At 39.7% G+C, this 27,803-nt stretch overlaps 2 protein-coding genes across 7 annotated transcripts in view; both read right to left on the bottom strand.

Annotated features, from left to right (window-relative positions):
* Positions 1-1,950: 1,950 nt before the first annotated feature.
* On the bottom strand, positions 1,951-21,453 carry NIM1K (NIM1 serine/threonine protein kinase). 2 transcript variants are annotated; one of them, XM_070736385.1, is made up of 6 exons: positions 21,095-21,453; positions 15,480-15,603; positions 12,732-12,875; positions 9,125-10,075; positions 5,872-6,140; positions 1,951-3,148 (listed from the first exon to the last, which is right to left on the bottom strand). In XM_070736385.1, the coding sequence occupies exons 4-6, from the start codon at positions 9,411-9,413 to the stop codon at positions 2,399-2,401; spliced, it is 1,308 nt and encodes a 435-aa protein (XP_070592486.1). In that variant the 5' UTR covers positions 9,414-10,075; positions 12,732-12,875; positions 15,480-15,603; positions 21,095-21,453; the 3' UTR covers positions 1,951-2,398. The 2 variants fall into 2 exon arrangements, with proteins under 2 accessions (XP_070592486.1, XP_070592488.1); XM_070736387.1 differs by lacking the exon at positions 21,095-21,453 and adding an exon at positions 20,082-20,149.
* A 3,940-nt stretch (positions 21,454-25,393) lies between these two features.
* Positions 25,394-27,803, bottom strand: part of ZNF131 (zinc finger protein 131) — a 32,955-nt gene continuing 30,545 nt past the window's right edge. For all 5 annotated transcript variants that reach the window (XM_070743379.1, XM_070743377.1, XM_070743378.1 and 2 more), the window contains one exon: positions 25,394-27,178. In XM_070743379.1, coding sequence (XP_070599480.1) covers positions 26,522-27,178 — 657 coding nt within the window. In that variant the 3' untranslated portion in view covers positions 25,394-26,521. The remainder of the gene's footprint in view (positions 27,179-27,803) is intronic.

The following is a 27,803-nucleotide window of genomic DNA, read 5'->3' on the forward strand; positions in this document are numbered from 1 at the left end:
GCAGATGAGATCTCAGAACCACTGAACTATATCTTTCGAAGATCCTGGAGCACTGGCGAACTGCCAGAGGACTGGAAAAGAGCTGATGTAGTTCCCATCTTCAAAAAAGGGGAAAAACAGATCTAGATTTAACGCAAAACATGGGTATTAAACCCGACTTTGTGGATTCCACTCCCATTGGAGTTGCGATCATAAACTTGTAAACACAAAGTTTTCGAAGTAATCTAAATAGTATCTACAGAATTCCAAGATTACATGTTTTAAAATTGTATTTACATAGAGATGGCTAACTTATAAGAGCATCACATCCAGGCATTAATGCTTGTTAATTCTCGGTCACGAACTGGTCCATCTGCCTGGGCATATTAGATGATCCAATGCGACAGGAGTGCCCCAATTTAAAAATAATACCCTTGGCATTATTGGAGGCAAGCTGTTCCACTGATTGTTCAAATCAAAAAAATTATGAAAGATGTGAGCCAGGCCATGACTTCCAACACTGACACCAGTAGTTGCCTTTTGTTCCTGTTTCCGGATCTGCTGCAGCTTTGCAATATGTAGCACTTACAAGTTTTTTTGTTCTCTAATCCATTAACAAGTGTTCCATATATCTGAAGCCCATTTTTCCGTTCTCTTATATGTGATATAGTCACAGTGACTGCTTGCCCTCCAAGCAGTCTCATTTATTGCAGGGGTTTTTTTTGGGGGGGGGATGGGATATTGCATGACAAAGTATTGATCACACACAATTTATCAAACAACCCCATGATTATGTATTTTAAAAAAGATCATTATGAATCGTGCAATAACCTAAACCAGTTCCTAAAGCAGCATTTTGAAACCACTAATGAATTTGCTGACTCTTCTTTTGGAATCCAGAAAGTGCTCAAAAGAAAGGCAAGCCCAAAGCAAATCCATTGGTCTCCAATAGTGTTAAGGTGAAGCAACCTGAGCCTTTGCTGCCGATGGGGTTTGAAGCAATCTTCCAACGGGCTTTAAAGACCAATCTGCAAAGATTTTGAGATAATAAGCTTTGTCTCACTATTATACAGTGTACAGGTGATCCTCGAAATAACAACAGCTGGGATTACAATTTCTAGATCTAAAACAAACTCCTTTGAGTTATGCATCATTTTATGACATTTTTTGCCACAATTACTGCAGTTATTAAGTGAATCATATGGTTGCTGAGCTAATCTGGCTTCTCTCAAAAGCAGCCTGGGGAAGTCAGAAATGGCAATCACATAACCCAGGGACGCTGCAGTGTCATAAATACATACTGGCTGCCAAATGATCAACTTTTGATCCTGTGACTGTGAGGATACTGCAACACTCATAAGGGCAAAGAACAGTCATGCATCACTTTTTTCATTGCCATTGTAATTTTGAATGATCACTAAGGAAAAGGTGGTAGGTTGAGGATTACTTTTAATGTTATCGTTAGGATTTATGCAGAATAGTGCTTCAATCTCTGTTGTCATTCATTATCTGGATGTAGGGACGAGCATATGTAAAGGAAAGACTTGTCCCACCATAGGAAATAAGATTAGAGCTTCCAACTAGCTTCTCTTTGAGACCACAGTTTGGTAGTACAGTTGTATAGTGTAGTGGTTAAGGCACTGGCCTACAAACCAGGAGTTGTGAATTCTCGTCCTGCCTTAGGCATGAAAACTGCTGGCTGGATGATTTTGGGGCAATCTCTCTCAGTCCAATCCACCTCACGGGGCTGTTGTAGAATATGTTTGCTGCCATGAATTACTTATAAAAGTAATAAAGTGGCGATAAATTTATTTTACAATTATAGCAGTTAGTCAACAATGATACTAATAAAAGAATACTTATAGACATGTCAGAAAAAGTGACTTTTTAAAATGATCGGTTTGGGTTTTTTTGGCAGTGTGGTAAGACAAGGAAAGGTTTAGAATCACTGTTCTAGATTAATACATGTGGTGGGAGGAGAGCAAATATTGTATTTATTTGGGACATTAACCAGTTAATGCCTGCATCTATCACATCAAATTCAACACAATTCTATGTAGCAAGGTTCCTCCAAAAATGGAGTTTTATCTTCTCCTTAGATAGATTTTAAAGTCTGAAAAATACCCTACAAAAGGAATTTAATCACAGGAGGCATAATGTAGGGTTTGGCATAAAGTTTTGGGAATGGAAACTGAAGCTTTAAGACATCCTTTTTAGTTTTTCAAAATCACAAAAATACTCAGGGCAAGGCTTCACTGCTACCAAACAGAAGGATCCCAAAAAGTCATTCTCTCTCTGCCCAACCCACCTCAAAGGGTTGTTGTTGTAGGGAAGTATTGCACGTGTTCATTGCCATAAGTTACTTATAAAGTAATAAAAGTGGGATAAAAATTTAAAAAATATGTACCAGGAAGGTGCTTTACAAAATCAAACAGAATTTTGATGAATATTTGTGGCCCTGATAGGTTCCCAGATTTTTCTTGGACCTTTCTTCCTTGAGTTCAGGTTGGCTGACAGGAGGAACAATTTCCATGGCCCGTTTTTTCTGCACTCGGTGAAGAATAATTCTGTAAGTTCCAGTTACTGAGGTGTAGTAATCTCTCCTGTGGTTTTTCTGAATGTGCTCTTCTGTGATTCCCAAATGGTTCAAAATGATTTTTACCTCTGCCTCTTCATTCTGGAGAACTATGTCCTCGGACAAAAATTTGGGATCCAGCTTAAAGGGTTCCACGGGTTTGGGATACTGCACACCGTTCATCCATTCACTTTTCATAATGTTATCAATGGAGAAGCGTTCTGACGGAACTGGCTGTAGGATCGCCAAAATCAGTCTCTGGCAAGATTCAGACAGGAATGGTGGCACGCTGAATATTCCACCAAGAATGTACTTTTTGAGCTTGGCCACCGTGTCTCCCTGGAACGGCATGAACCCCGTGGTCATGAAATACAGGAGGATTCCTAGGGCCCAGATATCCACATTTACCCCAATGTAATTTTCATCTCTGAAAAGTTCCGGAGCAGCATAAGGAGGAGAACCACAAAAGGTGTTCAAGGATTCCTCTCTTTGACTTACTGTGCTGAATCCAAAATCTCCCACCTTCACACATGTGTTACTGGCGTAAAAGATGTTTTCGGCTTTCAGGTCCCGATGAATTATGTTGTTCTCATGCTGCAGAGTAGAATTTAAAAGTATAGATATAAGTAAGAAGACAAGGCAGGCAATCTAATATACGCAATTCATTACTTTTTTAGGATTTCAAACTCTGCTAAAAATGCAAATTTAGATATTTTAATAAAAGCATTAAGGCAGAGCAGTGAGAAGTACCGGTATGTTAAGAATTCTGTGCAAAATTATCAGCAGGGCTGTTTACAAGCTTCCTTGAGGATATTGCAATTTCTTCCTTACATTTTTCTCCTAGGCTGAGTTTTTCAAGCTCAAATAACTATTTATTTACTTATTAGATTTGTATGCCGCCCCTCTATGAAGACTCGGGGCGGCTAACAACAATAAAAAAGACAATGTAAACAAATCTAATATTAAAAATAATCTAAAAAACCCCAATTTAAAGAACCACTCATACATACAAGCATACCATGCATAAATTCTATAAGCCTAGTGGGAAGTGAATTTCAATTCCCCCATGCCTGACGACAGGTGGGTTTTAAGGAGCTTGCGAAAGGCGAGGAGGGTGGGGGCAACTCTGATATCTGGGGGGAGCTAGTTCCAGAGGGTCGGGGCCGCCACAGAGAAGGTCCGAAGCGAGCCGAGCGGGCGGCGGCTTGCAGCGAAGGCACTCGTCCCAGCAACCGAGTCCTGCCGAGGCTTGGCTGCAAGCGGCCAGCGAGGCCGACCGGCTCCGAGGTGAGCGGCCGGAGCTGCGCCCTCCTTCGCCCGCCTCCTTTCCGGCAGGCAGGTGGGGCTGCCCAACTGCGCAGAGCGGCTCCTCCCCTCCAGACACACGCTTCCCCGACACGCATCTGCGGCTCCACGCGTGCCCTTCTGGACTCTGGGGAGATGCCTTCGGGAACGCGACCCTTTCAATTTTTTTCCAATGTAAGACATACCCCGAAAGTAAGACGTAGTGGGGCTTTTGGGGGTAAAAAGAAAGTAAGACGCTGTCTTACTTTCGGGGAAACACGGTAGTAATGCCAGAAAGTTTTCTTAAATGTAGTCATAATAACTCCTCCCAATTAAATAGATTTACTCCAAATATGGCTAAGTCAAGGTTTAACTCAGCTGCCTTATCTTAATACTAAAACAGGACACAGTTACATTTCAGACTATATTTGTACAGACGCTGTTAAAATTTATGTGGCTTTCTGGAAGTATAGTTATTCTCTGCTATTTAAATAAGATTCAATACCCACTAGGCCTCTTCAGATCAAGCATTTATCTTAAAAAGCTTCTTCATTTTGTTAAGTTGTCTACAGCAATAATAAAGCAGTCTTTAAAATATAAGCCTAATAATTTGAACACTGCAACGATATTTATAGTTCTTGACTTACTTCCTTACATCCAGTTTCAGCAGTCTCATTAACTCAAGAGACTAAAAATCTGCCTCTCCCTCCCAGCAATTTGATTCCTTGTAGCTTTAGTTTCACTTTCAGATTAGCAGGTGGCTGGTCGGCCTGCATCCTCAAATCAGCTGAGGGTCAGGAAGCTGATAATGAGTTGCTTGGCTTAACAGGCTCTTCACTGTTTGCTGCAAGGAGCTAAATTGCTGGGAGGCAGAGGCCAAAGGGTGAGGATGGCTGAGTGGGGCTACATTTGGTGTATAAGACGCACCCACGTTTTCACCCTTTTTTGGGGGGTAAAAAGAGGCGTCTATACTCCAAAACCTACGGTATATGACGGGGCCAAGGAAATTAGATATTAGAATTACAGAGTACTGAGTATGCTGAGTAATGCAGGTTTGGATGCAAGGAAGTAGATGTTCAAAGGGATGTGGGGTTGAAGAAAGGACGGGAGGAATCAGCTCAGAAACAGTATGGAGAGAAGCAGAGGTAGGCAGAGATGATTTGGTTGCTTTAAGGAATGTAACTCGGTATCTTAGATCACACCTAGCAGGCTTCTGTCCCATTGCCTTAATCATATAGCTTAGCATTGAAGACGCTGCTGTGTCAGGTACTACTCATGCCCCTTGTCGTCTTCCTTGAATTTGGAAGCCAGACCCTGTTTTGAAACTCCTTTAATTAGGAGAAACTTGCAAGAGTAGCCAATGGTATGAGCAGGAGGTAAAGAAAATGTGTTTGCCATACCTTAGGGCAATAGGTTAATCTACATGGGTTTGTAACTTGCTCTGGGAACTTTCAAACTGAGGAACAGGCTGTAATTTGGAATTAACAAATACAGGGAAGATGATAGTAGTGTATGTATGTATGTATGTATGTATGTATGTATGTATGTATGTATGTATGTACATGTACCATATAAAACAAAAGATTTCATCTAGCTATAATAATTAAACAGGAGGAAATACAGGACTTTATCTTATGATATACACAGCAAAGAGCCTCCAAGGGGGGGGAAATGCAATTCTGAAACATGCTGTGACAAACAAATACAAAATAAATTGTGGTGTCCTGTGTACTTCCTTCTCATGCACAGTTTTGAGATGCAGAGATTTATTAAAGACTCTTTTTCTCAAAGAGTAGACTGAAAGGTAGAGAACTACAATACCTGGCCTTCAATTGCAATTATAATTTTTCCAACAGTTAGTATACTGTAGTTTTCATCATTGTTGATAGGGAAACCTTGTCTTGCATTCTCTGCTTTTAGTGAAAAGAACAGCCCAAGAACTGTGAAGACACTGGAAACACCAAAATGTCTACGGAAGTCCTCCAGAGCTTCTGAACTACCACACTCATCAACCCCAGACAGAAAGGACTCACCATGTGTTTAACGGCAGACACAATCTGAGCAAAAACATGCTTGCTCTTTTCTTCCGATAACTTCCCATCTATTATGATTTTAGCAAAAAGCTCTCCTCCGTTGGCATACTCCATGACCAGGTACAGTTTGGAAAAGGTCTCCATGACCTCATAAAGCCTGATAATGTTTGGATGGTGCAGCTTCTCCATGCTAGAAATTTCAGAAGAGAGGAGCCTCTGGGTTTTGTAGTCTAATTTACTTTTATCCAGAATCTTGATGGCTACTTTTTCTGGAAAATACCATTTTGAAGATGACATTGTTAATGTCAATGACTAATCACTCGTTTAGCGAAGAAAATAAAAATACAGTGTTCCCTTGATTTTCGTGGGTTCGAACTTCGCGAATAGGCTATACCACGGTTTTTCAAAAAATATTAATTAAAAAATACTTTGCAGGTTTTTTTCTATACCACGTTTTTTCCCACCCGATGACATCATACGTCATCGCCAAACTAATAGTTTTTGCAAATAAATCAGAAAAAAAAAATTATTGTTAATAAATAAATTTGTTTATAAATATCAGGATCACTAAGTGTCTTATTTAATGGTGAGTACCAGTAATAATGGCGAGTAAATGGTTGTTAAGGGAATGGGAAATGGTAATTTAGGGGTTTAAAGTGTTAAGGGAAGGCTTGTGATACTGTCCATAGCCAAAAATAGTGTATTTACTTCCGCATCTCTACTTCGCGGAAATTCGACTTTCGCGGGCGGTCTCGGAACGCATCCTCCGCGAAAATCGAGGGAACACTGTAGTACAAAACATTATTCAAGAATAACAAACTGAGAAGAATTCTGTCTGCTGAGATCACAAATTATTCATTCAAAGCTCTTTACCACAATCCAATTTAAATCAACTTCACATGAACCTGAACACATATTTAACACTATTGTAAGCTTCTAAGGGAGATTTTGAAACACCATGTGAGGTATGTCTTGCCACTTAGAAAGGGGAAAAAAATAGAAAAAAATGATTTGAGGTAACCAGAGTAGAAGGGATTCAGTGACTCAGCGGCTAAGCTTCTCGTTCAGAAAGGTCAGCAGTTCACAGTTCAAATTCGTAATGCCGCATAATGGAGTGAGCTCCTGTTACTTGTCCCAGCTTCTGCCAACCTAGCAGTTTGAAAGCATGTAAAAAATGTAAGTTGAAAAATAGGGAGCATCTTTGGTGGGAAGGTAACAGTGTTCCATGTGCCTTTGGTATTTAGTCATGCTGGCCACATGAATGTCAATACTCTGTACAAAACAGTTGGGTTTGCAATATAAACAAGCTAACAATAAATGTTTGTTTGTATTGAAGTACTACAGATTGTCATAAGAAGAAGCTAGAAAGCATGATTCTCTCTGCTGTCTGTTCTTTTCTGCTGATTCACTGTGACTGATGTAGTAAACTGTGTGTTCTAAGATAATTTGCTGTGTTTATAAACTGTAATATATGTCTGATATATAAGACAAAGACAGGCTTGTAATATTATATGTTGTATTGAGAGATATTGACTGATCTGAATGTGTATGACCGGACTGTTTAACTTGACAGTGCTATTTCTAAAAGTAAACACTATTTTATACATTTTAATGTATCTGTTTTGTATGAACTGAATAATTACTCATATCTCATGGATATCTGCTGGAATCCCACGTTTCCTCTGTGCATGTCCTTGATAATTCAAGGGTCATTCTGCACACTCCTTAACAATGACCACAAAGACATCTTCGGACAGTGCTAGCTCTTTGGCTTTGTAATGCAGATGAGCACCACCCCCTAGAGTCAGGAATGACTAGCACATGCAGTATGTGCAAAGGGAACTTTTATCTTTACCTTGGGTAGGTAACCTTGAGTAGGTAACCTTGATCAATTTGTGCACAATCCTCAGACTGCTGATATTTTGCAACTAAGCTTCACATGTGACCGGTATCTTCCTTGATCACCTGGATATACTTAGCTATTTTGGGCTTATGATTATCATATCCAAAGATTAGTAGTGGAGATTACAAAGACTTTTGAACCTAATTTAGTCCTCCATGAACATCAAAGCCTGCTTGTGTAACAGGAAAATCCATTGCTGGTTGTATTTCTAGCAGGATTACCAAATTCTGCAACAGCTTTGTTACCTATGCCATCCGTCTGGTAAACTCGCAAGATTCTTTTTTCTCGCCATGTTCATGTATATATCCGAAGTAGACTGTGTTGTTTCTCTTAATATATGTGGTTATACGCATGCTTTTGTATGTATGTATTTATTTTGTCATGTTTATGTAGTGTATATTGAAGGGGGTGACCCTTTGCAATGAAATTTCATTTTAATGTATGCCGATTAGTGTAGATTCAAAGTGACAATAAAGTTATTCTAAAGTCTTTGAAAAAAAGTCTAAATATATATGATTTACCCAATTTTTCTGCATTAGAAACAGGACAAAAGAAAAAACAAACAATTTGGGCTGCCATTACAAATTATTCCCATATTTCCAGTTTACTTCAGCTGGAGTTTTTGATTCTTCTGAAATGCTCAACAACCAACAATGGCCTACGTAGATCTGAACAGAGGCAAGCTTATTTATGTGAAAATTGAAGTGTAGGATGCCAGTTAATAAAGACTCTGCAAGCCTGTGAATTAAAGAACATTCACAATTTCTTTGCCTTGCATGAAATTTAGTGATTCAGCACAAGAGCTTCAAAAGATCATTCCAGGTTATTGTGCACAAATAAACATTCATATTCCAAATACTCTAAAAACTGCCCACATTTTTGGCCTTCTTAATTAAATACACTGATCAGACAAATAATATGCACTGGAAAACTGGAAGAGAGATTATATTAGCAGAGGTCTACTTCAGGAGTCTGCACGAAAGGACAGCCAATAAATGCATAATCTTTCAGCTTTTGCATTAATTGGGATGAAACAGTCTGAATTACTGCTTTCAAGACATATCTTTTCAGTACACATATGGGAGAAACATAACACAGGACTTTTCCACACAACATTGTGTTGTGTTTTCTCTTTTATCTACATTAGGGGTGTCAAACTGGTGGCCCGTGGATCGGATGCGTCATGCGCAGGTCACGCCCACTGCTGCTTCGCGAGTGGAAAAAAACATTGTAAAGTGTCACATGATGGCAATGTGATTCAGCAAGTTTGACACACACACACACACACCCGGTGGTCTACAATACATGAACCCTCCATAGCTCAAGTTCCACTCACTGAATTGTTCTTACCTTTTGTCAGAGTGTGTATTCCAAGCTTCACTTGGGAAAAGTTCCCACATCCAATTTTACCTCTGATGCTGTAAAACCCAACCCTCTTGCCCAGAGTTAATTCTTTTACCATTTTTTCACTCTGGGACATATCTAGAATAAGTTTCTCAAATGGGGCCAGTTGGTGTTGATTGCCCGGGTCATCTTCTGTGTTCAAAACTTTGTTAGTATGGTTCCCGGTGTTATCTTTATGATTCCACCTAGCATTACTGTGGCTCCCTGGATCTCCATTGCAGTGGACCATGGTCATGGTCCAGGGAAAGACACATATCCATGGGATATAATAAATTGATTCCAGGGAAATCTTAAAAAAGAATGTGCAACTGCAGAAGCAGCCATGAGTTCAAGATCAGTTGAGTATTGAGTTTATATGACAATTCTGTGGTAGCAAGATATGGCAAGTTTCTTTCCATTAAAGTCAATAAAGTAGATTCATTTCCTCCAATGTTCATTAGCCATTTTTAACTGCCAAGGAAAATAGTAGTGCTCGTGACATGCAGGTTTAATGAAAGATCAAAGCTACAAACTCATTATCTCCTAAGCAGGGAATGGTGATGCACCCAATTTAATATTTCTGAGCATTCAGGTTTCAAGATTCCAACCATTCACACAAATCCAGGGCTGATGATTCTGTATCCATTCTAATCCCTTAGAATAGCCGATCACATCAAAGAGGGGTGATGAGTGGAGGTTCTTCTTCTCCTGAGTCAGATCTCAGCCCAAGAACTGAACGCTGCAATATTCACTATTATACCCTTTGGTCAGCAATGTTTCTGCTCCAGCCTGGAAATGCTTAGGCATTCTTGCAAAGTTCTGCTGTCAAAATGTCACTTGTGTTCCTTTCATTGTGGCTGCAGCAGGGAAAAGGGATGACACCAGAGGATGCTAGGAAGACTTTAAGCACATAAGAGGCTGAGGGAAGGAATAAACAAAATGTATTTTACCAATGAAGTCACATAAAAGGCTAGTGAAATATCAAAGAAAGGGCTGTCATTTCAACCCTCTTCAGTTTAGAAGATGACTTGCTTTCATATTCCCACTTCTCCAAATACAGCGGTACCTCTACTTAAGAACTTTTCTAGATAAGAACCGGGTGTTCAAGATTTTTTTTGCCTCTTCTTAAGAACCATTTTCTACTTAAGAACCCGAGCCCGGAAAAATTTCCCAGGAAATTTGAAAGCGGCACGAAGGCTCGGTCAGTTTCCTGCCATTCCTCCTTTAATCCCGGCCATCTTGGGCTTTTCTGGGCTCACAGAGGAGCCTTTTGGTGGCGCTTAAAGAGGCTTTGGCAGTCCAGAGCAGACAAAATATTTTCCTTTCTCTGGGCACTTGGAGAGGGAATAGACCTCTGCCAGCACCCAATCCTAGCATATCTTGCCCATTTGACTTGAAGGCCAGAAGTGGGTTCCTCCTGGTTTGCACCGCTTCTATAGAACTAGTAGCAAACTGTTAGTGATCTCACGGAGATGGTTCTGTCAGTGATAGCCCATGGATTCCACCATCTTTTTTTTTTGGAAAAATATAATTTTTTGGGGAAAAATATTTTTAATTTTTTGCTGATTGTTTTCTTCTGTGTATGTGCAGAACCCAAGTTTCCAGCACTGTGCATGCACTGTCATCTTGGTTTTGGCTTTTTTTTTGGGGGGGGGGGGGAGAACTTTTTGCGAATTTTCAGCACTGCACGGTATGGGAAGAAGCGAACCAGCAGCGAGGTAAGTTAGAACCCACCCCTGCTGCAGGCCTCTGTATGTATGTGTGGCACACATCTTCAGGTCAGTTTTGACTCCTGGCAATTGCCTGGACTAGTCCCAGCAGTTTCATTGGCCAGATTTCTAGGGATGTCAGAAAGTGACCTGCCTAAGGTGACCCAGCAGGCTTTGTGCCTAGGGCAGGACCAGAAGTCACAGTCTTGATTTCTAGCCAACTACCAGGGATGCACTGGGCTCTCGTGCAGGCCTGTAGGACATCTGTTCTCACTCTTCTAATTACTGTTTGGCCAAGTGTTACCACTGAATGCTTTTTTCCTACACTGTGCAAACAGTGTTGATAAGAAGAGAGATAGTGCACTCTGACCCGTTACTTGTAGGCTGGCTCTGGTTCAATGCTTTCTCCCTTTCTGTTTAACATTCACATGAAGCCATGGCTGCAGTCACTTGCTGCTTAGCTTGGGTATCATCAAAAACTGATGATACCCAAGCTGTATGTTTCAACCCCAATCTAGCCAATTCTATATCTGAAAGTTGTGTGAGTTGGATGAACAGGAATACATTCAGGTTCAGTCTGATCAAGTGGCTATAGATATCAGGGATCCCTAGAGCTAGAGATTTCCTACTTTTCGGTTTCGATGGGACTATTTTTTTAAAAAATATTAGATTTGTTACTGTATATTGTTTTTATTATTGCTATGAGCCGCCCCGAGTCTGCGGAGAGGGGTGGCATACAAATCTAATTAATAATAATAATAATAATAATAATAATAATAATAATAATAATAATAATAACAAACTAATTTTTTGAGACTGGTATGCAGTCTAGGCATTGCCTCCGACTCACAACTCTTGCTTAAACAGCAGGTAGGAGCTATAACTGAAAGGGACTTTGTAGACCTTTACAGTGTACCAATTTTATCTGTTCCTGCATCATGAGACTTTGATAGTCATTATGCCTTCATCTCCTCATAGCTGGACCACTGCAAAGGTAAGAGCTGGGAAGATCATTACACCTAGTTAGAGCTGGGGGGAAAAGCTTCAAAAAAAGCTACATTCAGAGTATAAGACACATCCAAATATCAGCCTCTTTTAGGGAAGAAAAAGATGTGTCTTATACTCTGAAAAATACGGTATGCTAAATTGAACTCTATTTTACTTTAATTTGCTGTGGATACCACTAGAAACATGTATATTTCGGAACAGATGCATTTTCCTGAGTTCAAAACAAAGATAGTACCTTTTTAGCTTAGGAAAACAAGCCATAGTGACTCATCCAAGGAGACCATTAGCACCATATTGGTTCTTCTGTATCTTAAAATGCATCTTAATTTGTTAAAGCACCTCAAATTTCTGGAGGGGTTTTCTATCCTTCACTATATAAAGTGAGCCCACATCTCATCCAGTTTTTAACTGCACTGTGAAAAATGCAGCTGAAGAAAAATAGCAATTTCAAGCAAATTCCTTGATGTAACTTGCACTGCCATTACCAACCTTCTACTTTAATGGTATTTCTTTGACAAGCTTTTAATCTCTAGGTGAAGCTGCCAAGGTTTTAAGCAGCCTGCTGCAGTTATATCCATTTCACTGCTTTTAACTCAAAGAGATGTAATTTACAGCAGGGTATGTTTAACTTTAACTGTTAGCTGAATGATTTCTGTATTCTTTTGAAGACGCATGAATTTCAGAGCAGCCCCCTAGGGAAAAAAATGAAGCAGCAATGTCTTCCCCTTAAGATATTTTATAATCATGATGGCCTTCAACTCCCATATTTCTTTGCCAACAGAGAGGACAGTGGATTATGGAACACTGCAGAAAAGTCTTGTATACACTGTAATAATAATTTTGGAGTATGTACATACCTTCAAGTCAATTTCAACTCCTGGAGACTGTCTGGACTAGTCCTTGCAATTTTATTAGTCAGATTTCAGAAGTAATTGCCATTGCTTCCTTCCAAGGGATAACAGAGAAGGGCTGGCCTCAAGTTCACTCTATTGACTTCATGCCTAGGGCAGGATTAGAATTCATAAGTTTCCTGGTTTATAGCCTGACGCTTTAACTATATAATAGTAATAATATAAATTAACAAGATGACTAGCTGCACTGGCTTCCTATTAGTCTCCGGGCACAATTCCATGTGTTGGTTATCACCTATAAAGCCTTATATGGCTCAGGGCCAGACTATTTACGGGACCGTCTCTTGCCGTATACTTCCCAGAGATCTATAAGAGCACACAGAGCTCGCCTCCTCCACGTTGTCTAAGCAATGCAGGTTGGTGGAGCCGCGGGGGAGGGTCTTCTCTATGGCCACCTCAGTTCCATGGAATCAACTCACCACCGATGTCCGTACTGCTCCCACTCTATTGGCTTTTCGTAAAGCCACAAAGACCTGGCTTTGTCGGCAGGCCTGGGGGCCATGCTCAACAACTATCATGGCCAAACTGTATGAAAGTTATGTATGCATATTAATGGGTTAGCTTATTAGGGCTTTTAATTAATGTTTTACAGTTTAGATTTATATTTGACTTCTTTTTATTGTTTTGTAATTTATACTGTTGTAAGCTGCCCTGAGTCCTTCGAGATTGGGCGGCGTAGAAGTCAAATTAGTGTAGTGTAGTGTAGTGTAGTGTAGTGTAATGTAATATAGTTAAATCCTTTAGTGAAGGGTGTCAAATTCACAGCATCACAGTGGCATCACATAATGTATCGGGATTTTTTTTCCTCCTTTGCTAAACTGGCAGTGGGCATGTCCAGGGTGTGACACATCCGGCCAGCAAGCTGGAAGTTTGACAGCCCTGCTTTAGAGTTTTCAACGTTCTGTTTTCTTTCCTGCTCCCTTCTAATGCACATATTTCATCTAAGGATATTTGTAAGTTTTAAACTCAATGTAATGTTTAAGGATCAAATCCTGGGAAATAGGGTAAAATCTAACTCCAGTTGTACAGTTCAATTAAAATCTGATGTTAAGTTAGGCTTCAAAAAGAGCTACTGCTTTGTTTTCAAGGCATACAAAAACATGAAAGAATACAGACTCTATTTATTTAAATAAAGTTATTAATATGGTGCTCATTTCTTAAAAGCTGCAGCAGCTTGAGATTAAAAAAACCACACAGCTGCAGCCTCCTCTGATTCTCTCATGTTTGTATTTTTTTACTTTGGTTACACTAGCCAACTGTTCTCCCACCTCTTTGAAATACAAAGTACACAGTCCTTTCAAGTGGGATTCTAATGAATAGGAAATATTTTAAATTAACCTTTTCCTTGGCCCACGTTTTCACTTGTTCTTTGAAGTACCTTTGCCAGTACTCTACCAAAGGTAAAATGGAAGAGAGGAGATCTCTTATAATAGTCATTTTCACTCTTTTCAATATTTCCTTACAGTCCTTTATTATAGTAAGATCCTTTTCTAGGAGTATTTGTGTATGTTAATATTTCCCCTTCTTTAATAAATATGCTACCAATCTGCAGAATTTACAAACCAACTCAACTTTTGTCATTTGTACTGTATCTGACTTGAAACTTTCTTTTTCAAACACAATTATCTTGCTCTTTAATATATTAATTTCCAGACCTAAGCAACCAGCTCCATCATACAACCTTTGGAACATTTTACTGCAAGTAATCTGGGTTTTCAGTGAGCAGTACAATAAAATCTGCACAACAAAGTACCTGAACATTCGTATTGTCAAGTATCCCATCTCTAATTTCATAACAACCATTCATTGTACATTTACCCATTAATACATTAAACAACCATGTGCCATGCAACATCTCACTTAACACTGAACTATTACCATTCATTCCACTTCTCCTCACCCTAATTTACTTCAATCAAGTGCAAGGCTTATCACGCTCATCAACCAAGCTCCAATTTCTATTTTATAATATTTTAGCCCAAAGGAAAGAAGAACTAAAAGATGTCACCAAAGAGAAAAGTAATTTTTTTTAAAAAGTAAGGTAAGTTTTGAGACATTGTTGTTGTCACAAGAAACCACTACTGCAGCTGTGTGCCTACTACAACAGCCAAATATGAAAGCTAAGAATTGCACATGGTCTCTCTTTTAACCCTGGATATTTCTTTGAAAAAGAGTTTGCTTTCTGATATTTATAAGTTTAGTTCCCTGAAATGCAAGACTACAGTATAATGAATAGAGAAAGCTTGCTCTACTAGAATTAGAGAAAAGGCTCTTGCAGCTTTTAACTGAATGGTCATACAGGGAAGGAAAATTTTTGCTAGATATATTTCCACTGAATAGAGACAATACCCATGCTCTTTTTAGCCCATGCCAATTTCAATTAGCACCAAACTATGTACCTTGCCCATTTATATCAAAGCTCAACATTTGAACAATGCAGATCCCAGGATCTCACAGAAAAGCAATCTCCTCTAGCTTCAGAATGCCAAGGAAATGTTCCATATTGAGAATCCAGACCACAGTAGGAATTCTGAGATTACTATTATCCATTATTTAAAGCCCAAGAGAGTCTGCAAGCTAATACTGTATTCTGGATCCCAAGATTCAAAAGAGCCAAAGCTATTTTTATATCCATGACCATACACTTCTCGTGACATTTCTTTCACTCACTAATCCATTCTGGATTTGTCTTACCTTTCGCCCAATGCTTGCCTCCAGAAATCACAGCAGCTCCTTTAAATGTATTTGTTTACATTCATTTTGCAATTTAGAAGCTGACCAACTCCATGAGATTCTGGTTTGCTTACATTATTAACAACTGTAAACAACAGCAAAAGAAACACAGGTTATGTAGTTCTGGAAAATCATATAATCTAATAAACTGCATGACAATTTGAGTTTGAGGCCCTGCCTCAGTGCAAGTTTTCCCAAAGTTCCAATGGATGCCAAGTGTATCGGTGGTTATTGAAATGGATGTCCAAGTGCCGCCTCTGTGTTGGTTGAGGCAGGCAGGATTCCCTTGTGTACCATTTGTTGGGGGTCAAGGGAAAGGGAGGGTTTTGCCTTCTCCTCCTGCTCAAGATCCCCATGTACAATTGATGGGTCTCTGTGTCACACAGAATGCTGAACTGGATGGGCTTTGGCCCGATTGAGCATGGCTCTTCTTATGTTCTATGAGTAACCAACAGATTTGGAGAGCATGGAATTTTTCAGTGCACACAGTCAATTGACTCCTTCATTGCTTTGGCAGCTATTTTTGAAGGAAAAGAGACTTATGAAGAGTTAAGTTGATCGTCCCAGTTATGATGAAGTGATGTGCCGGTGCCTGGAGGTTCAAACTCAATCCAGACAAGACGGAGTGGCTGTGGGTTTTGCCTCCCAAGGACAATTCCATCTGTCCGTCCATTACCCTGGGGGGGTGGAATTATTGACCCCCTCAGAGAGGGTTTGCAACTTGAGCGTCCTCCTTGATCCACAGCTAACATTGGAACATCATCTTTCGGCTGTGGTGGGGAGGGCGTTTGCCCAAAGTTTGCTGGTGCACCAGTTGTGGCCCTATTTGGACAGGGAGTCATTGCTCACAGTCGCTCATGCCCTCATCACCTCGAGATTCGATTACTGCAACGCTCTCTCTATGGGGCTACCTTTGAAAAGTGTTCGGAAACTTCAGATCGTGCAGAATGTGGCTGCAAGAGCTATAGTGGGGCTTCCCAGATTCGCCCACGTTTCTACAACACTCCGTGGTCTGCACTGGCTGCCGATCAGTTTCTGGACACAATTCAAAGTGTTGGTAATGACCTTTAAAGCCCTACATGGCATTGGACCAGAATACCTCCGGAACCACCTTCTACCGCACAAATCCCAGCGGCTGATTAGGTCCCACAGAGTTGGCCTTCTCTGGGTCCCGTCGACCAAACAATGTCATTTGGCGGGCCCCAGAGGAAGAGCCTTCTCTGTGGCGGCCCCGGCCCTCTGGAACCAACTCCCCCTGGAGATTAGAATGGCCCCCACCCTCCTTGCCTTTCACAAGTTACTCAAGACCCACCTGTATCGCCAGGCATGGGGGAACTAAGATATCTCCCCCAGGCTTTTTATATTTCATGTTTGGTATGTATATGCTGTATGGTTTTTAATTGTTGGGGTTTTTATATATTTTTTATTATTAGATTGTCCCATTTTTACACTGTTTCTTATTAGTGTTGTGAGCCGCCCCGAGTCTTCGGAGAGGGGTGGCATACAAATCTAATTAATAATAATAATAATAATAATAATAATAATAATAATAATAATAATAATAATAATAAAAAAAAAGATGGCAAGAGAAAATTGCAAGCAAATTTACAGGAGCAAAAGACCATTCCTTATGATATTGCGGATCTAGTATTTTTTCCTGGATTATGTACTGAGACAGTTGGAATATCACACCAAATCGTAATTCACTATGATAAGAATAAGGTTCGATTCGCAGACATTCTTTTCTCGCAATGCATTTAGGTGGAACCAGGTAAAAATCTGTTAAAAGCTTTGTTCAGCTAACGAATTCAGCTAAACCAGGATTCCACCCACTTGATGGGTCTTAAGAATGTTTAAAGCCAGTGACTTTGCTTAGTCTTTCAAGAAAAAGAGATAGAGATTCTAACTCTTCAAATAAATATTCCATCTTGTACACCTAAATGTCTATGGAGATTCTCTTGAAGGTGTTTTGCTTTTCATCCAAGAAGCTTCTTCAGCTCTGATTGGATGATTCTTCTGCCATTCCCCACCATCCAGTCATAGCTGAAGATGTTTCTTGGATGAGAAGCAAAACATCAGAAAAACCAGAGAGTTCAGTTGCCTCTTGGCAAAGCACCTTTGGGACATCTTGTACACCATTGCAGGCAATTAATCTCAAATGAGGAGTCTCTTCTTTCAAAGCATAATGTAAGAACCCATTTGGTCAGCAGTATCTTCTTTTTTTTAATAGGAATTTCTGACTGTTTGCTGCATCTAATGGTCACTCAGATTTTTGCAACTGAGGAAAAAAAACCAAGGAAACAATCAATACTAACTCTTCTTGATGACGAACAACCATTTCCAGCATCTTCTATTAAGAACAATGTGACCTCAGAATGCATCCAGCGCCCCAGTATTTTGGAAATGGGTTCCTTTGAGTTAATCCCAGGCCACTGATCCAAGATATTATTTCCTACTTCTTGCTACTGATGAGCTAATTCTGAAATTGAATTTCTACTCATGAGCTAATTCTGAATTAATCAACGTCTCAGTGGAGTCATAGTTGTCAGGACAACAAACAGAAAAATGTATCCTCATTAAACCTCTTGGAACAAATCTATTTTAATGTAATATTTATTTTATTTATTTGTTTGTTTTGTGAAGAACATATTAGTGGTATACAAAGATATAATAATATTTACGGTATATACATGATACTAGTAAAAGAAAAACATTAGGACAGGGGACAGAAGGCACTCTGGTGCACTTATGCACACCCCATAGGAGGAGGAGCATTTGCGAACTGCGTTACTGTATCTGTTGATTGATTGATTGATTGATTGATTGATTGATTTGATTTGTATGCCGCCCCTCTCCGTAGACTCGGGGCGGCTAACAACAATGGTAAAAACAACATGCGGCAATCCAATACTAAAACAGCTAAAACCCCTTATTTTAAAACCAATCATACATACAAACATACCATACATAAATTGTAGAAGCCTAGGGGGAAATAATATCTTAGTTCCCCCATGCCTGACGACAGAGGTGGGTGTTACTGTAACTGTCAATCATAGGTTATCAAAGAAACCTTATAAATACTTTTTATATATTATAGGGTTTTTTTATTCTCGGGAAGCTGAATAGCAAATAAACCCATCTTTTTTAGGAAATGGGCTGTCCATTATAACTCCTGTCTGCAAAGCGAGGGTTTCTCAATCTCAGCATCTTTAAGACATTAGACTATAGACTTCCAGAATCAGCCAGCTAGCATGGGGAATTCTGGCTGGGGAATTCTGGGGTTTTTAAGTCCACAATTTTAAAGTTATTGAAGTTGAAAAACCCTCAACCTCAGTAAGGCAATTTGACAACAAATTACTAGAGGGATTTACATAATGCAGATGAATTCAAGTATGCATCCAACAAGGACAAGGTGAATGATTGAGAATGCATTTAGGGCAAGCCTGAAACAGCTTTTTCATGAAGAAATAAGTTCAAAATACTTCCATTCATGCAGCATTAATGGCGAGAGTTCTTTCCCTTATGAAACAGAAATAAATTCAAAATGAGGCAAATGAATCCAATATCCAGGAACTGTTTTAATCTGATACTACTGGGGCAGATTAGATATGATTATGAGAGCAACCAAGATAGAAACTTAGAAACATAGAAGATTGACGGCAGAAAAAGACCTCATGGTCCATCTAGTCTGCCCTTATACTATTTCCTGTATTTTATCTTAGGATGGATATATGTTTATCCCAGGCATGTTTAAATTCAGTTACTGTGGATTTACCAACCACGTCTACTGGAAGTTTGTTCCAAGCATCTACTACTCTTTCAATAAAATATTTTCTCACGTTGCTTCTGATCTTTCTCCCAACTAACCTCAGATACCACTGAGAGATCTAAAAGGCCAATTTTAGATAATATTTTAGAGAGAATATGATTGCTAAGAATCAACTTGATGGCTCTTACTGATCAAGTCAATCAATAACCTAGGACAGTCTTCTCCAACTTGATGTCTTCTGAATGGATAAATCAAACCTGTCTGGACATTATTGGAACTGAAAACTGATCTAGTTGATTCTAGTTGTTGAACAGGATACAATTTATCAATAACGCATTCTACTGCGCCTAGATTTATCTGTTTTACAGTTACTAATATTGATAGTGCAAACTATCTTTATACATAGTACAAAACATAATTGCACATATTTCATTTTCCAACACTTTCCCCTCTCAAGGAAATATTTCTTTTTGCAATAATGATGGACTTATTTTAAAGCATCACCTGTGAAGTTCCCAGAATTTGGTTTCCATACGTGGATTCCTCTTGGGTGTTTATAAAGATTATTACATTGAATATTCAAAGGAATTTTACATTCCCAAAAAACTCTACAGCACAGGATCTAATCTAAAACTAATATTACAAATGAAAAAATAACATTACTAATCATACTAACCTGGATCAAAAATGAATTGTAATAATAATAGAAAATTTTTGCAGGAACAGAATTTCAGAACCTAGTTAAGACAAACACACTCTTACAAGTGAAAAATAATATTACTAATCATACTAACCTGGATCCAAAAATGAAGTGTAATAATAACAGAAAATTTTTGTAGGAATAGAAATTCAGAACCTAGTTAAGACAAACACACCTTTAAACACTTGTTCAACCATGTTAAAAAAAATTCAGGTATCCCAAAAATACATGCATCCACAAGCAGCTTCTTATGTTTCCTGTAGGCACACCTGTGAGGATGATACAGACATGAGTGTCTATATTTACATATTAGGAGGATACAGCTCTGTATTATCCTTAGTTGCCCCGTCAAGGCAAATAGGGCAGTTACCGCCTGAGCCTTAATTCCCAAGAATAGTTTCCTTGTTTATTGTTTTGATGCCAAATAAGAGGCATAATAAACAATAGCACCTTTGGCTTAAAATATATCAGAGGAAAGAGGGCAAACAGCCTTGGGAAGCTTCACTTCCCCATCCCCTACATGGCAGGTTTTCACAAGCCTTGAGAGGTACCTCTGAATATATTATAATAGAATTATATACACTGCTCAAAAAAAATAAAGGGAACACTTAAACAACACAATATAACTACAAGTAAATCAAACTTCTGTGAAATCAAACTGTCCACTTAGGAAGCAACACTGATTGACAATCAATTTCACATTTTTATTTTACTTTATTTATTTATTTGTCAAACAATTATAGGATGGTAATTGGTACACATAAAACATTAGATAAGTAATGATAAAAATTAATGATAGAATACAATAGGACAGGGACGGTAGGCACAATGGTGCGATTATGCAGGCCCCTCACATCTTTGTACAGAACAAAGTATTCAACGAGAATATTACATTCATTCAGATCTAGGATGTGTTATTTGCGTGGTCCCTTTATTTTTTTGAGCAGTATACATGAAAAACAAGATTATATTGTTTTTAATGTATATAATATATAATGTATATAATGTAATATATAAAAAATAAAAAAGAATATACTGTATAATAATTTTTATTCATATGGAAGAAGAATTAATAACGAAGGAACCAAAAGTATGGATAATAATTACTTATTCGTGGAGGTGAGGAGAAGGCGGGGAAGGGACCCCGAGGCCACCGCCGGAGCCTTCAGTCCTTCCAGACGGTTCGCGTGCGCCCGGCTGAACTCCAACTTAACTTCCTCGCCTCCTAAGAACCGCCCGGTCCCCGCTGGCCTCGCTGACCCGGCAACGAAGAGCAGCTCTAGTCTCACCCGCCGCCCGCAGTTCGGAGAAGCCGCCTCCGGCCTGGGCGGCCCCGCCGACAGCTTTGCGCGCGCCTGCCGTGAGGCGCGCCTGAGGAAAAGGAGAGCGCCTCAGGTCGGGAGAGCCGGGAGGCGTCCGGCCACGTGGAGCCAGGCCCCGCGAATTAACGGGCGGCTGGTTGAAGAGCGGGCGGTGGCGTTTCTGCCTACGGGGCCCCTTCGATCCCTGCCTGATCCCCGGGACACCAAAGTTAGGTAGCTGGTTGAAGAGAGGGACGGTTGCGGTTCTGGCTGTGACGCTGGAGGTTAACGACAGGCAGGCAGCCCGCTCTATTTAATTAAAAACGAGATAGATGGATGGACAGAGAAACAGAGAGATAGAGCAGACAAATAGAAACAGAGACAAAGCGAGAGATTATATATATATAAAGAGCAACAGAGAGAAAGATAGATTAGAGAGACAGACAGAGAGAGACAGAGATAGATAGAGAGACAGACACAGAGAGGGAGAGATAGATTAGAGAGACAGAGACAGAGATAATTAGAGAGAGTTAGAGAGAGAGATGATAGATGATAGAGAGAGAGAGAGAGACAGAGACAGACAGAGACAGACAGAAATGGGAGAGAGAGAGAGATATTTTAAAGACGTGGAGCAGGCTGCCTGTTAATAGCCCCCTGCATCATAGAGCAGGAAGAATTGCAATCCCCTCTCTCTTCAAACCAGCTAACTTTGGTTCCATAGGGAGCGGTCAAGAATCGAATGGTGACCTATTTTTTTCTCCAACCTAGGGTATCCGGTGTTGGTGCCCCTTGTATTCAAAAACATAAGAGGAGCCATCATGTATCATGAGCAGAACTGACAGTGCCTTATTTGCTCTTTCCAACCAAACCAATTATTACAATTCTGCAGAAAACCATTAGCAGAGATGCATTGCAAGTAAAAGTCCTTGTACCAGGATTTCTGGTTCCTGTTGCTTGGTTGTTAAGTAAGTTCCACCTGATTTTATGATATTTTTGCCACATTGAATCACTGCAGTTAAGTGAATCATGTGGTCTTAAGCAAATTCAGCTTTCCTCATTTATATTGTCAGAAGTTGGCTTGGAAACCTATAGTGATGACCTGACTCCAAGATGCTAACTGTGGTTTATTAAAAAAAAAAGATTAATATGAGGCTTAGCTTGGTAACGAATGGAAATCAATTTACATGAAATAGTTCTTTTGTGACTCTCATGTTCTCCACAGCCCCGACTCACCACCATTTAATTTTGTAACTTACCGTACTTAGTTCTGTGTGATGTATGATGAACAGATTTTTATCCTCTTTTTTTTATAATGATGTATACTTGATCAATCCAAGATAGTTTATTTAATACTCATGCCTCCCTAGGACAACAAATAGGAGGCATGAGCTACCTTGGATTGATCAAGTACCTTACTAAGGTAGCTTGGGCCAAAAGTGAGAATTTTTAAAACATTCCTATGAATCTTTCAGATTTATCCTATTTAAATTTCTCTTTTATTTTTTCCAAGAAAATGTGGCCACTGAACTAATATTTCTGTGTCAAAGACACCAGTGCTTCCATAGTGAAAGGATTTGCCAGTGGCAGCACCATAGCCCTTGTGGGCTTCTTCTGAATAGAATAACAGTTGAAGGGACCTTGGAGGTCTTCTAATCCAACCCCCTGCTTAGGCAGGAAACCCTACAATTTCAGACAAATGGTTATCCAACATTTTCTTTAAAACTTCCAGTGTTGGAGCATTTACAACTTCTGGAGGCAAGTTGTTCCGCTTATTAATTGTTCTGTCAGGAAATTTCTCCTCAGTTCTAGGTTGCTTCTCTCATAGAAACATAGAAGACTGACGACAGAAAAAGACCTCATGGTCCATCTAGTCTGCCCTTTTACTATTTCCTGTATTTTATCTTACAATGGATATATGTTTATCCCAGGCATGTTTAAATTCGGTTACTGTGGATTTACCAACCACGTCTGCTGGAAGTTTGTTCCAAGGATCTACTACTCTTTCAGTAAAATAATATTTTCTCATGTTGCCTTTGATCTTTCCCCCAACTAACTTCAGATTGTGTCCCCTTGTTCTTGTGTTCACTTTCCTGTTAAAAACACTTCCCTCCTGAACCCTATTAAACCCTTTAACATATTTAAATGTTTCGATCATGTCCCCCCTTTTCCTTCTGTCTTCCAGACTATACAGATTGAGTTCATGAAGTCTTTCCTGATACGTTTTATACTCAAGACCTTCCACCATTCTTGTAGCCCGTCTTTGGACCCGTTCAATTTTGTCAATATCTTTTTGTAGGTGAGGTCTCCAGAACTGAACACAGTACTCCAAATGTGGTCTCACCAGCGCTCTATATAAGGGGATCACAATCTCCCTCTTCCTGCTTTTTATACCTCTAGCTATGCAGCCAAGCATCCTACTTGCCTTTCCTACTGCCCGACCACACTGCTCACCCATTTTGAGACTGTCAGAAATCACTACCCCTAAATCCTTCTCTTCTGAAGTTTTTGCTAACACAGAACACTCTCCTTGATTAGTTTCCACCCATTGCTCCTTGTCCTACCCTCAGGTACTTTGGAGAATAGCTTGAGTCCCTGTTCTTTGTGGCAGCCCCTGAGATACCAGAACACTGCTATCATGTCACTTCTGGTCCTTCTTTTCATCAAACTAGACATTTCACGTTCAAGCAACCATTTTCTGTGTTTTAGCCTCCAGTCCCCTAATCATCTTTGTCACTCTTCTCTGCAGTCTTTCTAGAGTCCCATCATTTTTTTTACAGCAGAGCAACCAAACTAGATGCAATATTCCAAGTGTGGCCTTACCAAGGCATTAAGAAGTGGTATTAACACTTTACGTGATTTTGATTCTATCCCTCTGTTAATGCAGCCTAGAACTGTGTTGGCTTTTTTGGCAGCTGTAGCATACTGATGGCTCATATTTAAATAATTGTCCAACAGGACTTCAATATCCCTCTTCGTTACTATTGAGTGATGTACCACCTATTACTGTGCTGGTGCATTTTGGTTTTCTTGCCTAAATGTAGAACCTTACTTTTTTCACCACTGAATTTCATTTTGTTAGAGTGAGATCATCTGAAGGCATGGGGCGAGTTACCATCAGTATGCTGATGATACACAGCTATACATTTCCATCCCATGTCCACTCAGTGAAGCAGTGGAAGTAATGTGCTGTTGTCTGGAGGCTGTTTGGGGTTTGGATGGGTGCTAACAAACTCAAGCTTAACCCTGACAAGACAGAGTGGCTGCGGGTTCTGCCTTGCAAGGACACTTCCATCCGTCCGTCCATTACCCAGGGGGGGACGACTTCTGACCCTCTCAGAGAGGGTCTGCAACTTGGATGTCCTCCTCAACCCACAGTTGATCCTAGAACATCATTTGTCGGCTGTGACGAGGGGGGTGTTTGCCCAGGTTCATCTGGTGTGCCATTTGTGGCCCTATTTGGACAGTGAGTCATTGCTCACAGTCACTCATGCCCTTATCACCTCGAGGTTTGACTACTGCAATGCTCTCTACATGGAGATACCTTTGAAGAGTATGCAGGAGCTACAAACTGTCCAGAATGCAGCTGCGTGAGCAGTCATGGGATTTCCCAGACGTGTCCATATCTCTCCAACACTCCATGGTCTGCACTGGCTGCCAATTGGTTTCCGGACTCCATTCAAAGTGTTGGTTATGACTTATAAAGCCCTAGATGGCATGGGACCAGATTAGTTATGGACCACCTCCTGCTGCATGAATCTCAGCAACCGGTTAGGTCCCAGTCAGCCTTCTACAGGTCCTGTCAACTAGACAATGCGGGACCTAGGGGAAGAGCCTTCTCTGTGGGGGCCCCCTAGCCCTCTGGAATCAACTCCCCCGAGATTTGTGTTGTCCCCACCCTCCTCGCCTTCCATAAGAGTCTAAAGACTCATCTATGCCGCCAAGCCTGGGGTCATTAGATTCAATGAATGTATAATAGGTTTATTGGAATGGGTATGTGTGCATGTTAATAGGCCTTTTAGTTTCTTTTAAATGTAATTCTTAATTTTAACTTTATTATTATATCTCGATATATATGCATCCCCAAAGAAAATAGCACTGCATTGACTGAATGCTTATGATAGGTACTGTTTTATTGTCCAATAATACTGATTAAAATATTTACACTCCTATGTCTGTAAATCCACAGTTAAAAACACTCATACTTATGGCTTTGGATTTTTTTTCAAACCTTTTAAGCACAAGATCTTTCAATCATGGGTCATAAAGTTTAAATAATGAAACAGTAGCCTGATGCATTGCGTAGACACATTTACTTTGTATTTTTAATGTTTTTTCCTTTAAATATAAAATGTACCTTTTTTTCCTAAAAAATAAAAATCTGGTGATGCCAGTGCAACCTATTAGCCAACTCATATCTTGTTACAGACACAGCTGCATTTTCCCAGTATTTTTGGCCCTTAAAATTGCCAGTATTCAATCCATTTTCTCCCATCCAAGTTTATTTTAATGCAGAAAAAAACCCTGATAGCGAACAATTGTAAGCAAGATTACAAAGCACTATACAGTACTATGTACACTGCCTTTTGTATTAGCTTTGTAAGAATTGTAAAAGCTTTGTGGAAGTTTAATTACTTTATTGTGTGAAGGCACGAAGGTTTATTTTTTGTTGTATTCACAAAACCTAAGCACACTCTACCTCCATCCCAATAATTTTCTAGACCTTGAAAATAGTGCTTAAAGTTAGGAACATCAGCAAATAATGCAACTACTGCAAAATATTAAATGGGAAAGAAGGAAAAATATCTTTTTTAAAAAAGCAGATTATCCAAATTTATAGATAATCCATACTAACATTGCCATTTTAACACTAAACTCATATTCTGAAAGGAAAATAGAACTTGCTCCAGAAATTTCTCACAATGACGAAACGGTATAATCTAGCAAAACTCTACAATTAAACTTCACACAAAGCTGTTCATCTCCAGAATAGCCTTTGCTCCATGGTATTTTATTTTAAGAAAACACACACACACACACACAAAAGGGTTTTTTCCTTCCTAGAAATAAAGCAGGGGAGTTCAATCAAATATTCTAACTTTGGTCCACCTGTCCACTTCCCTAAGGGCACTGATATAAGAGAGCTGTCCCGTGGGTAGGGCAAAAGTCAAACAAGTAATTTAACAAAAATAATTTGGTATTAACTTTCCATCACATATAATGCAATCAAAATTGTTTAGCTCTCCACCTTTTCCTCTTGCGTTGCCATTATTGGCTGAGTTTTTAAATCATCAGATTCTTCATGATCTGCTCCATGTGCTTCCACCACGTCCACCTGAACAGATGTGCTTGCTGTCAGTTCTTCATCCATGGGCACTGACTCTCCCTGTTCTAGGTCATGTTCCTCTATAAGCTGAGCCTGAACTTCTTCCATTTGCAATTGATTCACATGTTCCATATCCAGCTCTTCCATATGTACTTCAGTACCTTGTTCAGTCTGAATGTGTTCAACCTCTAAGTAGCTTATTTCAACCTGCTCTTGTAGCTCTGCTATTTGTTCATGTTTTTCTTGATTATTCTGTATCAAATCTGGATGTACCTGTTCTACAGTCACTTGGGCTGGATCCACCTGGACCTGAATTACGGGCAAGACATGAACTTGTTCCACCTGCTCTATAATTGTCATGGACGCCACCGAATCACTGTCCACTGGAAGAATATCATCAGATATTATTCGCTCTGAAATGTTGTGCATATCTTGCAGATGCCTCCGGAGTTCACTGCCTTGCATGAACCAAACATCACATAATGTACAGTGGTTGGGTTTGTCACCTGTGTGTATTACCAAGTGGTCCTTGAACTGATCCCAACTGTTAAACACACTGTTGCAGACCTGAAAGAGCAAGGCAGAGTGATTTTAAGAAAGTTATTTAAACATTTAAAATACCATTTCAAGTTTTAAGGATTTTTTTTAAGGTGATGAACCCTCAAAACTGCAAGGTCTAGAGGAGATTCACTAGAGTGGAAGGACCCTGCAAACAGGCTGATTATCTCTCCATCCATCTTTCCATCCGTCTTGCCTCCCTCCCTCCCTCCCTCCTCTCCCTTCTCTCAAACAAGACAATACTTTTTATTTAATGTGCTAAGTCATTATGTATCTTGGCACTGTGGATCCTCCCATGAAAAAATAGGATTCTGGTTTAAATACAGATCCTGTGTCCTGATTCATTGTCAACAGAGAATATAGTTGTCCTGATATGACCACAGGCAATGAATTTTTGTTCATAAGGAGTGGCAGCCTCATCCAAGTTAAGAAGCCAAGGAGCAGCTAATCCTGCTAGATGGAAGATTTCCAGGAAATGTGAGTGAGTGAGTTTTAATTTTCCAATTAAGACTGGAAAATCGGAAAATCATCCTGGAAAAAGGCAAGGGCAAACTACTCCCATAGTATAATGTGAGCTGCCAGGAATCCACTGAATTAGATGTAATAAAATATAAGCAATGTAACAAAAAAGCAA

The sequence above is a fragment of the Erythrolamprus reginae genome, chromosome 2 (assembly GCF_031021105.1).
Source record: "Erythrolamprus reginae isolate rEryReg1 chromosome 2, rEryReg1.hap1, whole genome shotgun sequence".
Lineage (NCBI taxonomy): Eukaryota > Metazoa > Chordata > Lepidosauria > Squamata > Dipsadidae > Erythrolamprus > Erythrolamprus reginae.